The sequence below is a fragment of the Lytechinus variegatus genome, chromosome 13 (assembly GCF_018143015.1).
Source record: "Lytechinus variegatus isolate NC3 chromosome 13, Lvar_3.0, whole genome shotgun sequence".
NCBI lineage: Eukaryota > Metazoa > Echinodermata > Echinoidea > Temnopleuroida > Toxopneustidae > Lytechinus > Lytechinus variegatus.
The window spans coordinates 24,785,230-24,802,936 of NC_054752.1; the positions used below are offsets into that span (position 1 = coordinate 24,785,230).

The 17,707-nt window shown below is 36.4% G+C and overlaps 2 protein-coding genes across 2 annotated transcripts in view; one reads left to right on the forward strand and one right to left on the reverse strand.

Moving 5' to 3' along the window:
- The first annotated feature begins 741 nt into the window (after positions 1–741).
- Positions 742–14,421, forward strand: LOC121426488 (sodium-coupled monocarboxylate transporter 1-like). The gene is made up of 16 exons (XM_041622817.1): positions 742–823; positions 1,081–1,456; positions 1,930–1,995; positions 2,810–2,861; positions 3,791–3,858; positions 4,590–4,744; positions 6,350–6,490; positions 7,433–7,562; positions 7,876–7,964; positions 8,592–8,704; positions 9,515–9,585; positions 10,087–10,173; positions 10,468–10,673; positions 11,240–11,340; positions 12,665–12,801; positions 13,307–14,421. Exons 2-16 carry the CDS (start codon positions 1,091–1,093, stop codon positions 13,433–13,435), a joined length of 1,911 nt encoding a protein of 636 aa, XP_041478751.1. The 5' UTR covers positions 742–823; positions 1,081–1,090; the 3' UTR covers positions 13,436–14,421.
- Positions 14,422–17,154: 2,733 nt separating this feature from the next.
- Positions 17,155–17,707, reverse strand: part of LOC121425898 (sodium-coupled monocarboxylate transporter 1-like) — a 22,906-nt gene continuing 22,353 nt past the window's right edge. The window contains exon 15 of the mRNA XM_041621992.1: positions 17,155–17,707. This exon is cut by the window's right edge and continues 610 nt beyond it. The gene's annotated coding sequence lies outside the window, so the exon portion shown is untranslated.

Here is a 17,707-nt window from a genome sequence, read left to right on the forward strand (position 1 = left end):
TTACTTGAACAGACAAAGTAAAATCAGACAAATTAAGCAATTTCATTAAACTTGGATTAAGGAATACCGAAGTTATGACAACATTTTGCCGGTCATTTTGCATTACTTCGGTAAAACAGGTCTGCATGTTCTCATGAAATGAATGAGTAGGCTGATGATGTCCCACGTATTAATTCTATGAAAATTATATTCATTCAAATTTTGTCCGCCGAACCTCTTTCCTTTTGTACTTCGTCGAATGACATTTAGTTCATAAACAGTTGATCAATTAAAGCATGGAGTTAGAACGTCATTAGTTAGGATAGTCCTTACTATTTATCATCCGCCCACTGACTAGGCCTAAATCAGATAAACCAAATTGACTCAGTTAAACTAAAAACTCCGTTTTAAAAGTGATATACATGTGAGTTATAATAGGATCATTCAATATGCACAACTATGCCAATTGGCGAATGTGAATTATTAGAGCCTGATAAATCTGCAAATTGCTCGTTTATTTCGTATGGAATAAAGGACTTCGTTCGTCGAATGATTATTTATTAATTACTCTCCTAATTTGTCATTAGTAGGTCTACTTAACAAAATATCGTTCAAAGTCCAAATAAGGCATGATAAGAATATAACCGGCCCTGTGTGACGACAAAATAAGTCATGTTATTGGCATTTTCATTATGATTCATGTCTTTTGTTCTTGAAACAGTCTTGGACTTTGGAGGTAGATAAAATCGAAAAAGACCAACATTTTTATATTGTCATGATTGTTGATGATGTGAGCGAAAGATGGGGAACAGTTGCTAATTCTTCTTTGCACACAGAACAGCAGGTAAGCACGAAGTAGAGCTCTATAGAAACAAATATTAATATCATTTAGAAAATAAATGTTTTGAATAATTTCTGCTCTAAAATGTGTAGTCCTAGTAATTTGAGACTGCATTATTTATTCATTTTCACTCCTGAGTTAATATTGCTGATTTTTCTTTGATTATATCATTTGTGATTGGCCTATAAATATTTCATTGAACGTTGGATGGTATTTCGATATTATTCATTTGTACGTTCCACGTTTTGTTTCATATTTAGTAATGAAAATATGGAGAGCAACAAAATATCAAAACTCTTCACTCCCGGGGACTACGCGGTCTGTATCACCATGCTCGTCTTGTCGCTCGTCATCGGACTCGTTGCTGCCTACGTCGAACGCCGTCATCGTGGCCGACATCGGATAACCTCCGAACGTTTCCTTCTTGGCAGTCGACGTCTAAACGTCATACCCGTATCGATGTCAATGACGATCCCGTTCGCAGCAGCGATTAATATCCTTGGGACCCCGGTTGATGTGTATATGTATAATACCATGTTTTGGTGGATATGTTTGGCTTATATAATCGGTGGTGCCATTGTTTGTCGGATGTTTGTGCCCTTGTATTTCAACATTGGCGTTGTTAGCGCTTTTGAGGTGAGGATCTACAGAATGATGATTTAATAAAATAATTGTACAAAATATAATATATTCTAAATATTGAAATTCTGGACCAGGGGCAGCGCCAAGGCATTTGATTTGATAATTTTAAATTATAATCATCTTGTTTTAATCGAATAAGAAGATTAGTATGTATGACTCAGATCACTATTTTTTTCTCTTCTTTAACAAAAGTAAAGGGGTCACTGCTTCCCTAGGGCATCGCCCATATTTGCACTAAAAAAGTGTGGGTAAGAAACGCGAGATCAGCTTTACTTTCTCTAATAGAATTTGAAGGAAAAGCAAAAAAATACAGTTTCTGTGATTTGAATGATGGTGTTTTGAATGGATTCGATTACAATTTATATTTTTCATTGCAAGCTATTATCTGCAAAATGTTTGATATTTACTGCAAAATTTTGACGCTGAAAATGTTTGATTGATTAATAAATAATCTCTTCTTGCCTTAGTATTTAGAGCTTCGATTCAACAAGACTGTGAGAGTATTCTGCAGTCTACTATTTATTGTACAGATGGTGAGTTATTGAATGATTATTTGCATGCATTTTCATATAAAACGAATAAAATAAACATGTTCAAATATACCCAATCATATATGGCGAATAGCCCATTTCAGCGCGGGACTATTTTTGGGTCGTTAGTTTTCTGAAATGGCGAAACCCCTCCCTCTTTTCATATTGATTGACACGCCTAACATGCCTAAAACTGTTAATACCACATCCATTTCCCCCAACGAACATGGACCTGATGATGAAGAGCTAGTATCAAATCCACTGGAACCCATGTGTTAACATTGTCCCTGTGTAGTTATTTATCTAAAGAGGCAGAATACCAACTTGTGTCTGAACAAAGTTACGGCATATTTTGATAAATTGCACATTTTGCTACATTATAACCGTTTTACAAAAGTGTGCCGTCACAAGGGGTCACAAATTGATCATTAACGACTGTTCATTATGCTGATCAAAAACAAGATTTCCTTTACCCTTTGCAATTTTATGTGAAAGAAATATACAGGAATAAATCTTACACATTATTTTGTTTAACGTCCCCTCAAAATCAATTTCCAGCATTGCATTATATAAATTATTCTAATTTAAACTCAGAAATATTATTTTTACATCTTTGCCCAGAAAAGAGCATTGACTTTATTTTTTTCAGAATGAGGAAATTTATTTGACACTCGTAGGCTAGTTGGTCATTCTCTCTTCATCAGAGATAATATCAAGTAATGTGAACAAAGGAGATGCCCCTTCATTTTCTAATAAAGCCAAATTATAATAAAACTCAGTCCGTAATTAATGTGTTCTTTTCTTTCTTTCTTTTTAGATGGTATATCTCGGTATTGTTTTATATGTGCCATCATTAGTTATTCAAACTGGTAAGAACATTAATCTTAAATCAGCATGTTTATTTCGAGGACCAGTGTCATACAAAAGTGGCTGGTACAGTGTTACTATGATCAAATCACAGCCCCGATTTAGACTAACATCTCTATAGGCGTCCTCCTATTTATTTCCATGCCATACAGTTTTAACAATTTGTATATTTCGTTTAGGAACACATTATGATTTTTAGATTAGTTTCTGCCTATAGACATGCGCAAATTATAGCCACCAGATCCAATATTAATTAACCAATCAATACGCATAGATTCGTAATTCCAAGCATCGTTATTACGAAGGTTCGTTATTCCGAAGATTCGTATTTCCGAAATTTTGTTTGTCCGAAAACGAAGTGATTAACGAACCTTATTTCATTTTCGGACTAACGAATCTTCGGAACAGCGAACCTCATTTCGTTTTCGGATTAACGAATCTTCGGAACATCGAACCTTATTTCGTTTTCGGATTATTGAACCTTCGGAATAACGCCACAAATGGTCGGATTAACGAACCCTTTTACGTTTTCGGATTAACGAACATTGGGGTATAAGCAATTTACGTATTTCAGAATTACAAAGTGTAACCAATCAATATGTGTAAATTGAAATACTGGGTAGCTGCTTAACTGTTGGACATAAGCTGTGGTCTTATAGTGTGTATTTTTCATTTTTCTTATTCCAAAGAACGTGAAATATTCAATGACTGTTTTATTTAGGGAGTGGATGTGTGTGTGTGGGTGTGTGTACGGTGCTGGGAGGGGGGGGGCAGGACTAAGGAGGAATACTTGAGAATGATTATACAGGAAATTGTGCTGTAATATGAAAAAATGACCAAATTTGCATATTTATCAAATCTTTACCATGTTAACATCCATGCCAATAATGCTATTAGAACAATAAAGTGTTTCATTTTCTTCTTTTCACAGTGACAGGTTTCAATTTGTGGGCGAGTCACACCATAATCCTAGTCGTTGCTCTTAGTTTTACAACAGTGGTAAGACTGAATAAATATTTTCTATTTTATCTTTTGTATTTATCGGTACTCGATAGTATTGGTTAGCGAGAGTATGGCATAGGCTTACCATCATTATATCAACCGAATCCATAGATATATTTATTTTACTTTGAGGACACTGGTCATAATCATAATATATGATTTCAATTTAATCTTAGCAGTTATCACCCGTTCATAAAAATATTGATAACAATAAAGATGATGATAATTTTGCTGTGAAAGGAGAAGAAATGAATATATGAGATTACAATTCTTTTGAGGAATATTATATATTATTTGGCCTAATTGTTACCACTGAAATATGAAACCCATAGCATTTCAAGTGTGGACAAAGCATTATTTCTTTGAATGGAATGGTTTAAACCCATTACTAATTGTAAGAACAAACGAGAATAACACCCACTGTCTATTTAATAATGCTATGCGGTAAGCATTTTAATAGTAACAATAATTACATCATTAAGTTCTATCATACAAAATACATGACATACAATGGAACAACATATTTTTTTGCGCTTCAAAAGGGACTTTGATAATATTACAGCGAATATGTATTTCGAGGAATCAATTCCTTCAATTTCACAAAGATACTCATTTACCTCACCTTGGAATCAATAAGTACAGCACAATATCGATCAATTACTCTGAGGGAATAATGAGAGATTTTAATTGTCTTTTGTTGTTTCATGTTCCTTGGCCTCTTCACACAGGGAGGAATGAGAGCGATCGTTTGGTCAGATGTTCATCAGACCATCATCATTCTACTAGGTCTCATTGCTGCCGTTGTCATGGGAACGAACCAGGTCGGAGGACTGGGAGAGGTGATGCGAATAGCACGAGAGAGCGACCGTTTCAAACTAGCGGTGTACGTCATACTACTATCAATTAATTGATTCAATTTAACCTTTAGTACTCTATTTCATTTTTAATTTCATAAGCAATCGTAATCTGAAAGACGTTGATGGTTTCCCGTTTGTAATTTAATAACTATCTTGGGATATAACTTTGCAAGGATATTAAGTAGGCACTTAAAGTCTTCCAAGAATTATGAGAACATACACCCTCAACATGGAAATAGGTTGAGTGAAGCCACGTGTTCTCTGTATAACACAACATCATTTTTTCAAGACATAATAAAGCAATGTTTTGTGAATATTTTTACATGGAGCAAGCCTTTTTCCTAATATTTACTCCTCGAAATAGATGCGACCTTCCCCAATTACTCTACATCTTCTTTAGATTGCATGCATCATGCACACGTATATGAAGCCTAACCTTCAAGGGAGTCCACATGCATATACCAGGGGCCGCGGAAGCGGGGGGGGGGGGGGGTCCATTTTTCCCCAAACCGTGTACAAAAACGTAAAAATTACCTTATGATTGCGATTTTTTGCATGGTCAGCCAACCAACCCCCACACTTTGAAATCCGTTCCGCGGCCCTGTATACGGCTAAACACGCATTGAGCAGAGGCAATAATTACTGGAGATGATCACCCCGCTAGTGTGTTTAATTAGATTACAAAGGATAAAAAGAAAGAGAAAAGAAAGCAGCGTATAAATAGTATAATGAAGACTATATCACAGATAGGGGAATCGGTCGTTAAATTATAACATGTCCTCTTGCCCGTATCGAATTACCCTGACACCACCCGTGATCTTTGGTACAAACAAATTACCTGCACATACAAATGAGCGAAGTTGCACCTTAAAGTGCACTCTGTTCCTTACACTATTATTAGCATGGGGGCTTCATGGACTTTGACGGAGGGCAGGGGGCGGCAGACCCATTGTTTCTTTTTCAAATGGTTAATGATAACAAACGATAAGAAATATTAGGGAAAATAATAATAAAGAGAAAACGCAAGATAGGAGGAATAAGAGAGTGAAAAGTAAGGTCTGGGCCCTAAGACTCGATCAATATTATTTCTATTCAAGTGAAAACAAACTATGACGTCACATTTAGGTCGCCCTAAATATTCGGGCGCCGCCTTTGATTATTATCATCATGAGAATTCGTGTGCATCACATTTTTACGCCTTGCCCGATGTCCCATCCCCTTAATTCTTTTTTCTAAAGTCTCTCCAGTAATCCATTTCCGGGTAACTCGATCCAACACATTTTATTTATCTTCAACTGTTCATTTCGTTAAATATTACCTCGCGTGGCCTTTGATTTCCCTGATCATGTCGATCAAAGCAACTTGTTACATATACGAGATCGTAGACATATTTTAGTAAAAATTAATTTCTTTGCTTTAATTTAGATTTGAGTGTTTTATGTATAAGTGCAGTGATGTATTTTTAAGTGTTAATGTGATAGTTACTTCTCTGTTGAACAATGGGTATGTACATGTGTAATATACTGTGAGAAATACTGCCTAATAGACCATCATTAATTTGGATTCAATGAAGTTGGAAAGGTGGGGATATATTTGCTATTTAAAGTATTTTTTTCTTTTCTGACTTGTAGGGTTAGTTTTGATCCGACTGTCCGTCATACAGTATGGTCAGTAGTAGTCGGCATGACTGTCATTGTAGTAGGTACAATGGGAACCAATCAAGTCATCGTGCAGAAGTACATAAGTCTACAATCACAAACACAGGCAAAAATGTGAGTTGCAGGTATCATAGTTTGTTATGTGAGAAAACATATTCCCTGAAAAGGATGGCACGTGGTAAATCTACCCCCGAAACCGTCGAGCATATATTGGGACTGCGTGTTCGCAGAAGAAAACACTGTCACCCTCCACCCTTTTTCCCAACTTTTCCGCTCTCTCCGCTTTGAGAATGTACATGCATTTATGATCTTCACATTCGTATATTTGTTAAATTGTTTCGACTCACAAATTGTAAATGTCATTGTTTGCTGACGAATGAGACTCAAATAAAATAATCTATATACATTTTGTGATTACTTGACTTACATATATACGCCAACTAATTGTTTGCCACAAATCCTGACGAAATAAGTGTCAGGGACACTTCCAAGTCGCTCCATTTTGACAGGGTGTATATATATCCTATTTCCTCCTCCATTGTCCTCTGACATACCTAAATCAGCTTATTTCCACTTTGTCTAATGCAAATTCGTCCAATCGCCAATAGTCTACTATCACTTGGTCTACCATCAGCTCGTCCACTATCCATATGGTCTAATTGCCAATTAGTCCACTCCCCATTTCGTCTAATAACCGGTTGGTCCAATAGCCATTTAGTCCATATAACATTTAGTCTAATTGGACTAAGTTTTAATTGTGCAAAATGGATGAAAATATAAATGGATATTAGACCAACTAGTTATAATACAAAATGGTCATAGATTAAATGGTGATTAGAGGAAGTGATGATAGGACTAAACGGTTATTGGACCAAATGGTTGTTAGACGAAATGTGGATGGACGGAATGGTATTAGACTCAATGAAGGTAGACCATGTGGACGAGTTGGCAGTAGACGAATTGGCAATTTACCCCTAAATTGCATATATCTGATTGAATTCGTTTATGTTTAACTGAGATGAGTTTGAACTGAAGTAGAGCTTTATATTTTACCAGGGCCATCATGTTATCATCACTTTTAAAGGTGGTGGTCGTGTCACTCTGTGTATTACTAGGCCTAGTAGTCTATGCTGCTTATAGCCTTTGCGATCCTTACTCTGTTGGACAGATCTCGCATATTGACCAGGTGAGAAATTGAACATCTAGCTTATATTTTACTGAGTAGGTATGTGTGGGTGCATGTGCTTTGTTATTTTTTTTAATCCTAATTATTTTTTTAGTTTGTTTATATGGATGCAATATATAACTATGAATACCCCTTTCCAGCAATGAAGCTCTTATTATACCGTAGTTAAAGACAAATGTATTGACGATATCGATTGAACACAATGGTACATGAAATGAAGGGCGTTTCTACATGGACTAGCTATTTCCGTAAAAAAGGTGAAATAAGTGAAAGTATGAAATTTCGAAAGATGCTTTTCTGTACTTTTTCTCAGCTGACGCCCTTCTTTGTGATGGATCTGTTTTCATCTAAACCTGGACTTCCTGGTTTATTCGTTTCAGCAATATTGGCTGCATCCATCAGGTTAGAAGCAAAAACGAGCTAGGAGTAAAGTCTGAGAAAGAAAGAGAGAGAGAGAGAGAGTAAAAGAGCGAAAGAGAGGGAGAGAAAGAAAGATGGGGGAAGGTGGTTTAGGAAGGAGTTCAGGAGGGGAGAGAGAGGATGGAGATATCGTCGCGCGGGTGTGTGGATCTTTCAGTGAGCTCTCTTTGCGTGTGGGTGTATTTGTGTGTGTGCGCGCGAGAGAGAGGGGGGAGAAACAGAGATAGGGAGGGGAAGGGGGAAGGCAGAGATGGGAAAGGGAAGTAGATGTATAGGAGGGTGGAAACATTGCAATGGTATTTGAGAAGTGAGTAAGTGTGTGCCTAGTGTTTGTGTAACAAATTAAGCGTCAACCTTCATACATTTTTTCCTGGGCTATGTGATTAAAATATTCTATTTTTGCTTCCTAATACTATCGTGAAGCTATATTCTTTTAAACCTTAGAAGAAATTGTGCTGAGACCCCATAGAAGGGGCTATTTCCAGTTCAGTAAGATACCTCCCAATGTCTGCTTGGACAAAACTTAATTACACCATCTCCTGATTAACATGGCATCATGTTTGTTAGATGAATGTCCCTTCTGATTTTTTTCATACTTCAAAATGACAGCTCGCTCTCTTCAGGTCTAGCCTCTTTGTCGGCGGTAACAGGAGAAGACGTTCTTAAAGCATTCTGGCCAAATATTAGTCTCAATAAATACAGCTGGATTCTACGCATTCTAAGTAAGTTATACATATTGGAAATATGAAAATGATAGTTCTGATGATTACCATAATGACAATGATATCAAGGGTGCTTGTTCTTATCTTCGTTTCCTTTCTTCTTCTTCTTGTTTCTTCTTCTTCTCCTCCTCCCCTCTTTTTTTAAAGACCAGCCCCGTATCATCATCTACAACAACAACAATAACTACACTACTACTACTACTACTACTACTACTACTACTACTACTACTACTACTACTACTACTACTACTACTACTACTACTACTACTACTACTACTACTGCTACTACTACTACTGCTACTACTACTACTACTACTACAACTGCTACTACGTACTACTACTACTACAACTACTGCTACTACTACTACTACAACTGCTACTACTTCTACTATTACTAGTACTACTACTACTAATATTACTTCGTATTTGCTTCGTATTTCCCTAGATATGATTACCAAATAATCCAGAGAAAAGATAAAATGATGTTAGTGCAAATAATTTATGACGCATATTGTACTTAGTGATGTTTTCTAAGACTCTTTAGATTTGCTAATAAACACGAGAGATGAGTTAATTCTTACATTGTTATTATATTGTACGAAAGCGACATAAATCTGTTAATCATGATTGTGTAATACGGTCTAAAATATAAATTCCAAAGACTGGGAACAAAGCTTTATTGGGTAAATATTCTCTTGTGTATTTGGAATCCGTTTAAAATCCTTTTCCAATAGCTATCAGAAGGGTTTACCATGAATGTTTATGATGATTAACTGAGACATTGTCTCTCTTTTTCACTCATATTTACAGCATTGTTTTATGGAATTGTATCACTTGGATTTGCTGCACTTGCGAGTAGCTTACATCAGAGTATTTTACCCGTGAGTCCTCTAATATAAGCTAATATTTTCTCCACACAGCATGTGAAATATTCAGCATAGAGTAAAAGTCGAAGATAATTTAATTGAAATTATTTTTTATATGCCTGTCTTATTTGCGATTTATCAAACAAACTTAGATTGACATTGATCTCTATTTTAGATTCAGTGTAATCGGGTCATGGTGAATGATATCAATTTCAGTTTGATTCACTCAATTACTTTCAATAACGGGCTCTTATTGAACCAATTTTACAGTCAACGTATTAACCCACCCAGAAGGACGGGACATCAATTTGGAACACTTGAATATCTTGTGAGTTGGAAATAAATCAAATAAATATAGGCAATCTACCGAGAAAAAATCAAATAACATGAAGTGCTATAATGCGTACATTTTTATAATGCTTACAATTTGATGAATTGTAATGACTTATGACAATGGGTTAAGCAATCTCGAAATAGTCATTCTGTGATATAATTTACTGTTCTTTTTCTTTGCAGCTAACTATTTCTTTGTTTGGAGTTGTAGGTGGAATTGTATTAGGGATATTCACACTAGGAGTATTCTTTCATCGGAGTTCGTCTCAGGTTTGTTTTCTCCCTTTTTTTAAGTTGCCTAACTTGTTTTCGACCACGACATCACATGAGGGGGGGAAATAGGGGGCAGGGGCCACCCTCTATGAAGTAGTGGGGGAAGAAAGAAGAGAAGACATAAGAGCACAGAAAGAGAAGTATTATGTGTTACCAATACCAGTGTAATTCAATGTAGAAAAAGTAGTCGGTTTTAATTGCAGTTAAAGATCTTGCAAAAGTGATATGTGGTGATTATGATGAAGTGAGGTGTGATTCGGTCTGCTGTCATTCGTAAATCTTTTTCTTCAGGGAACCATGGTCGGAGCCGTGCTGGGCCTAATTGTTGTCGTGTGGTTGAAGCTCGGATACACAGTCTCATCGTCAGGATCGCTTGGGGAAGTCAACCACCTGCTCGTTGGCGGGTGCAAGTACATAAATGCAACAACTATAGCGGACGACATCTCGGCGACGACCGCAACCACTGTATTGCTCACAACCGTCGCCCCGCAAAGACGGTAATATAAAGATTGTGCGTAAAAACCAGTAGGCCTAGTTCTCTGTGATGAAGTGATCCTTTTAATTATTTCTAAATGATATTTAGAAATATTGTCATTTTTTGTGTTTTATTTTTTCTTAATATATTCAATCTATTAATCTGATTGATTCTACTCCATTGATTATTTTTCAGCTTGTTTATTTACACTGGGTGTAGGGGGGGGGGGTCTGTTGGGCCCCTAGTGAAAGAAAATGGCAATATATGTAATCAATATTCCTGGTGAGCAGAGTTGTCATAATACAGATGAAAAAAATCAGAGCAGAGTCTATCGGCAGGGCTTATAGTCTCCTCCATATACACATCAAAATCATGGAATTCGAGAATATGGCTGTTAAAATGCGACAGGCAGTTTATCCTTTGACAAGACGCGGCGCTTGCTTTCTGGTAAGTAGCCTAACAAAAAAAAATGACTTCTACTACTTCTAACACACATTATTCTTTCGTGAATTGAATATCAATATTGTATTTATCGTGTATTTTTGTTCTTCTGGTAAAAATTCATTTTTATTTTCTCTTGAAAACCAGGAGGTTTCTGGCAGGCTTGTATCGTTTATCCTACCAATATTATGCACCATTAGGACTGGTCGTCACAGTAGCCCTGGGCATGATTGCAAGTGCCGTTTCTGGTAAATCACATTTCTTTTGAATCAGATCACTTAGGTAAGTTTGTTTTAACTGAATTATAGTCAAACATAATGGATTTATTAGTATCATTGATATTTTCTGCAGACCCGAATTTCGAGTTATTTCATACCAAAGGGCTCAAAACATTAGACCAAACAATGACATCAGGTCACCTGTGCAGTTTTGCGTTTTAACTGATATCTTGTTCAAATAGATAATAATAATCATAAAAAATAAGGAGTATCTATACTTTAGTTCAAGTGTTAGACTCTGTCAGCTTCTTTCTTTGTGGGGGGAGCCGTGGTGTAGTGGTTCTGACTCTTGCTTTGTAAACAGAGGGTCGTTTGTTCGAATGTCACCGCGGTCTGGCGTCTTTGGCAAGGCGTTAATCCACACTTTGCCACTCTCAACCCATGTGTTAAAGGGGTACCTGGTAGGATGTGAAAAGTCATTGTAGATTGTCCAGTACTGTGTGCGCCTCCTTGGCGACTGGCCGTTACTCCCCGGGAGTGGAGAATGTGCATACATTGTGTGCGGGAATGACTGATTGGATCCAATAACCGGGGTAATAATATATCTGTAAAGCGCTGAGACACGTCGTTATTCCGATGCATTAAGCGCTATATAAAGAGCGGATTATCATCATCATTATTATTATTTCATGTATCAGATATAATATTTTACAATCATTCGTAATAGTTGACTAAAAAATCAATCAATTTGGCAATTACGGGCAGCCATATATGTTTATTCTAAATGAAGACTTGCGGCTCGTGGGATACGATTCGTCAAATGTCATTATTTCCATCAAATCTGAATAAATTGTTGTCTGTCTATAGAAATTGAGATAACCTTTTTGAGTACCCCCTCCCCCCCCAAAAAAAAAGATCAGTCGCATCGTAGGTGCACTCGGTTTCAAATTGAAGGTGCAATTCGATTTTTCTACGAAGAGCAACACGGATAACATGATAACCAATATCCTAATCCGCGGTTTACCCGGATACAACGTAATATTCGGTGATCATGATGATACCGGACAGTTCTACTGCCATCACAATGACGATCAAAATGTTCCCAGTTGTGATCCTTGCAGGTAAAACAAAACAAACACAGAAAACCCCGCGCTCTTTCGGCTAATCTTGAGTAATTTGCCTTCAGAGCATTGCAACTTCTGGCGGCCATAACTTGAGTTCCAAAGAAGAACAAATGTTCTTTCAATGGAACATGCAATTAACCAGGTGTGTTGCTAGGTCAGTACACGAGTCATATTTTGTTAGGCATACTTGAAGTCCCCAAATTTCTATATATTTCTCGTTTATTTTATAGGATTCGGAGATCCGGCCTCTGTGGATCCTGGTCTTAAGCTGTATGTTGTAGACTCACTGCTGTGCTGTTTACCCGTATGTTTGAAGGATCTAGTACGAAGAGATGGTCAGCATAAGGAGTATAAATATCCACACGGCGTAAGAAAAAAAATCAGTTGTGATAACAATAATCTGTTGCATAGATCTATGTAATTATCCTCACCGTTCGGTCAGAGGTTGGGTTAAGGCTCGTTGTATTATCAATATCAACCTACAAAAACAATATTCTTAATTATGTACAAGCCCCATGTTTTGTGGATAATTAACTGATAAGGTTCATAAATACATGTATAAGTCTATACTACATGTTTTGCATGATATACATACTATGTTTTCGGTCTGTAAAAGGTTTAGGTTGTCTGTAATTGAAAGGAAGTAAACCAAGTCGAAAAAAGTTTTGACAAAAAAATTGAATATTAAAGCGAATGTTGTAATACTGACACCATAGGTTTACCAGCCATGATAGATGGTTCATAAATTAACCCCGTGCAAAGAAAAAAGAAAAAATGTGTGTGTGCGTATATCGAATGAGTCGTGCACACTTACGTTTTAATGGAGTAACCTTCTATTTGATCCCTCCATCTTTTCAAACATTATGTCATAGATCGATGAAAAACCCAACGAGAACGACAAGGAGACATCGGATCATGAGGCATCCGAATTGCAGTCAGATATCCGAGAAGAACCGACTGAAAATTCACACGAGGATTATGAAACCACGACGTGGTTGTGACGATCACCACATTCTTAACGCCTGTCGTTTTGTTAAAGTGCAAGTGGTTAGGCTTACCTTTTACTTAAGTTCCGATAATGAAGTTCAAGTAAAGTAAATGCAGTGAAGAATTATCTCGATGAAACTTTCGAGAATTTTTTCCTTCTTCTGAACTAGAAAAATAAGTAGTTTTAAAAAAGGCGCTATGCCACAGACAGTGTTAGATGGGCTGAGTTTTGCTATGGTGCATTTTTAAAACATTCCTTGAATAAATTCTTTCATTCATGATTCGCGCATCAGAAGTCGATACTAAAAACAAATGTTGACGAATAAAATGATTCAACCTCACAATAACACTTTTTCTTCATAAAATGCGGGGTTTGTGAAGGGGTTTTCCAGTACATAAATAGCACATACTCGTGGGCAAGAATGAAATTAAGCTTGGAGGAAAGGCCACCCTAATTGCGAAATTGAGAGATATTAGTCCTATATCGGGTTTGTTTAACAAATCAATACTGAATGGATGCCACTTAATTCTCTATTTACCTTGGAGAAATTTGAAGTATTGTTATTTTTTTAGTTAAATGTGTATGCTAATTTTTACTTGTAGATATTTGAATCATTTGGCTCATTATAAAGACAGAGTTTATCGTATGCATTTCTTCAGAAACATAAGCATATAGGGAATAAATAAAGTTATAATATATTCAGTTCAATTTATTCTCATTTTTCTTATATCCACAATGTTGATGTTGTCATTGAAATTGTAATGTTAATTTAAGATATTTATTTCCAGGGACCTCGGGGAAGAACAGATGGGCTGCATTATTTTTTAGCCCATCTGAAACGAGTCATCCCTACGATATGTATAAGTTTTATATGTTGTATTATATTCATTACTTATGGTATGATTCTGTAATACTAATTTGATCTTACAATGTATATTTTGTTTATATTTACATATTTGTATCGTGAATAAACCAAACCAAACCACAATGGAAATAGCATTAGAATAAACAGGAGAAACAAATTTATAATACAATACACACACACCCTCACACACACATACTCCCACCCTCACCCCCACATACCACGTGAGTAAAATAAAAATTATCTTGACACATCATAAATCCTGAGTTCATGGGGAAAACTATGAACACATATCATAATTATATTCTCCCAAATATTTTGATACCGTATATATGTGGTAGATCATCACGCTTGGATGATCAGTAGGTCTTCTTCGCAGTGATGTAAATGTTCCTTTGCGCCAAAGTAAGACACGACTGCAATTATTGACTCCAGATGTCAAGGATGTCCTAATCCTACAAGGGTTACATTAAATCCATTGCAAAACACCTTTTAAATAATTAACATTAAAAACAGGTTTAACAAACACTTTTTTGTATCATTTCTCAAGTCATTTCCCTTTAATAGGGATTTGCATTTAGTTTTACTATCTCTTATGGGATTATGACATCATTGGTAACTGAATTGATTCACTGCAGCTATGCCTTACCTTTGCGCGAATCAAAACTTGCATCACAGTAAAAAATAACTCCTGATTAAGCACATATAAGTGGTATCAAATTATTTGGGAGAAGATACTCTTTCAGGTCATGTAAAATAATTATATGCTCCTGACATATTTTTTTTTTAATTAAAATTGAGGATTTTTGAGGTGGGCTTTTTATTTTGACTCACATGGTATATAGCATTTTCAACTACTCTGCTATATACCCGAGACCTCACGCTAGCTTTTAAAAGCACTTCGAGTCCGGAACATACCAAACGCAATTTGGCCTCGAGGCCCCCTCACACCTCACCGAATTGCTTGAATGATGCCTTGCGATGCCTGGCGAAAGGTATTTTTTAAAATCGTTTTCAATGGTAACTGAGAATAAATCATATTTACCCTTCGTGTTTGGGTTCGTACACCTTCTGAACTAACAGCTGCGATTTTTGAAATTCGCGAGGAAATGTCGAACATGTTTATGTTTAAGATTTCTCGACGAATTCAACAATCGTTGGTCATCTGTTTGAATTCGCACCTCTTATTTAGTCTGCGGTAATCGTTCGTTTATCCTTCGTGTGTCATTGTCCCGCATAGTCCTCATCGCGCTTTTTCCAAATTGGACCGATCTCGAAAGAATCCCAAAAAAGCAACACGATGAAAAAAAAACGTACAAGACCGCTCGATCTATTCCCTCGTCTTTGTTTCTAATCGCACGTCATCTCAACAATTGCTCACTGTTCGTTTGTCTTATTGTATTGTATCAACCCTTCGTTCGCATTCGGCTGCAATTTACTCAAAGAGGTGAAACGAAAAATCGATATCCTTCGCATATTATATTTATCCTTCGCTTATATACCGTTCGTTGATAAAATTTGACAATACTTACTTATCTCATGATTTGACGGATTTTTTTTTTAATTCGTTGAATTCGCGTGCATTTTCCCATTCGTCACCCTTCGTCCGCCTACATTCGATCAGGTGTGAGGGGGTTCTTACTACTGATCACGCGTACAAATTATTTTTGCATTCTTTTTTTTAAAGAAAATGTCAGTTTCAGTTTTTTTGTCTCACCTGCGAAGCAAGTGAGACTATAGGCGCCGCTTTTCCGACGGCGGCGGCGACGGCGGCGGCGGCGTCAACATCAAATCTTAACCTGAGGTTAAGTTTTTGAAATGACATCATAACTTAGAAAGTATATGGACCTAGTTCATGAAACTTGGCCATAAGGTTAATCAAGTATTACTGAACATCCTATTAGAGTTTCATGTCACATGACCAAGGTCAAAGGTCATTTAGGGTCAATGAACTTAGACCATGTTGGAGGAATCAACATCGAAATCTTAACCTGAGGTTAAGTTTTTGAAATGTCATCATAACTTAGAAAATATATAGACCTATTTCATGAAACTTGGACATAAGGTTAATCAAGTATCACTGAACATCCTGCATGAGTTTCACGTCACATGACCAAGGTCAAAGGTCATTTAGGGTCAATGAACTTTGGCCGAATTGGGATATCTGTTGAATTCCCATCATAACTTTGAAAGTTTATGGATCTGATTCATGAAACTTGGACATAATAGTAATCAAGCATCACTGAATATTTTGTGCAAGTTTCAGGTCTCATGATTAAGGTCAAAGGTCATTTAGGGTCAATGAACTTTGGCCGAATCGGGGGTATCTGTTGAATTACCATCATAACTTTGAATGTTTATTAGTCTAGTTCATTAAACTTGGACATATGAGTAATCAAATATCACTGAACATCCTGTACGCATTTCAGGTCACATGACCAAGGTCAAAGGTCAATGAACTTTGGCCGAATTGGGTGTATCTGTTGAATTACCATCGTAACTTTGAAAATTTATGGATCTGATTCATGAAACTTGTACATAAGAGTAATCAAGTATCACTGAACATCCTGTGCGAGTTTCAGGTCACATGATCAAGGTCAAAGGTCATGTAAGGTCAATGAACTTTGGCTATGTTGGGGTTTTTTGTTGAATAACCATCATATCTCTGTAAGTTTATTGGTCTCGTTCATAAAAAGTGGACATAAGAGTAACCATGTATCACTGAACATCTTGTGTGAGTTAGAGTAGTATTCAAAGTCAGCACTGCTGCTATATTGAACCGCGTGATGCAGGTGAGACGGCCATAGGCATTCCACTTGTTTATATCCTAGCTCACACCAAAAGAGACATATCAAAATTCAATAACAATGAGACAAACACAGTATGATACAGTACAATAGAATACAAAAATCTATGTAAGCAATGCAGTGGTAATAACAGAGATACTGCAGATTACAATCTAAGTATGCATTATGAAGGGAAAACTATTAAGAAAAATACAAAAGCGTGAAGTTCATAGTGTCACCCTCAATGACATTCCTCCTAAAAGGGTCGCATTAAAATTCATTACAAAACAGTTTTTCAATAATTAAATTATAATGTGTTAATAACACTTTGTAGTATCAATTCTCTAATTTCATTGTAAAGGACTTCGCAAATACGTTTGGTCTCTCATTTAGGAATATAACATTATTGATATCTGGATTCATTCCTTTCAGTCATGACTTTAGCGAAAATCAAAATTTACATCCCGGCAAAGAATACCTACTGATTATCCAGGGCGAAAACATACCACACAAATATGGTATCTAACTATTCGGGAGAAGATACTCTTTCAGGCCATTGTATAATAATTATGTGTTTATGAAATATTTCTTTCCTTAAATTAAGGGTTTTTGCGGAGTCTTTTTTTTTTACTCACGG

Coding starts and splice junctions, on each gene's coding strand:
- LOC121426488 (XM_041622817.1), top strand. CDS start 1,091: ATGGAGAGCAACAAAATATCAAAACTCTTCACTCCCGGGGACTACGCG. Junction 7,965..8,591: donor ATATTGGCTGCATCCATCAG/GTTAGAAGCAAA, acceptor TCAAAATGACAG/CTCGCTCTCTTCAGGTCTAG. Junction 10,174..10,467: donor TTCATCGGAGTTCGTCTCAG/GTTTGTTTTCTC, acceptor CTTTTTCTTCAG/GGAACCATGGTCGGAGCCGT.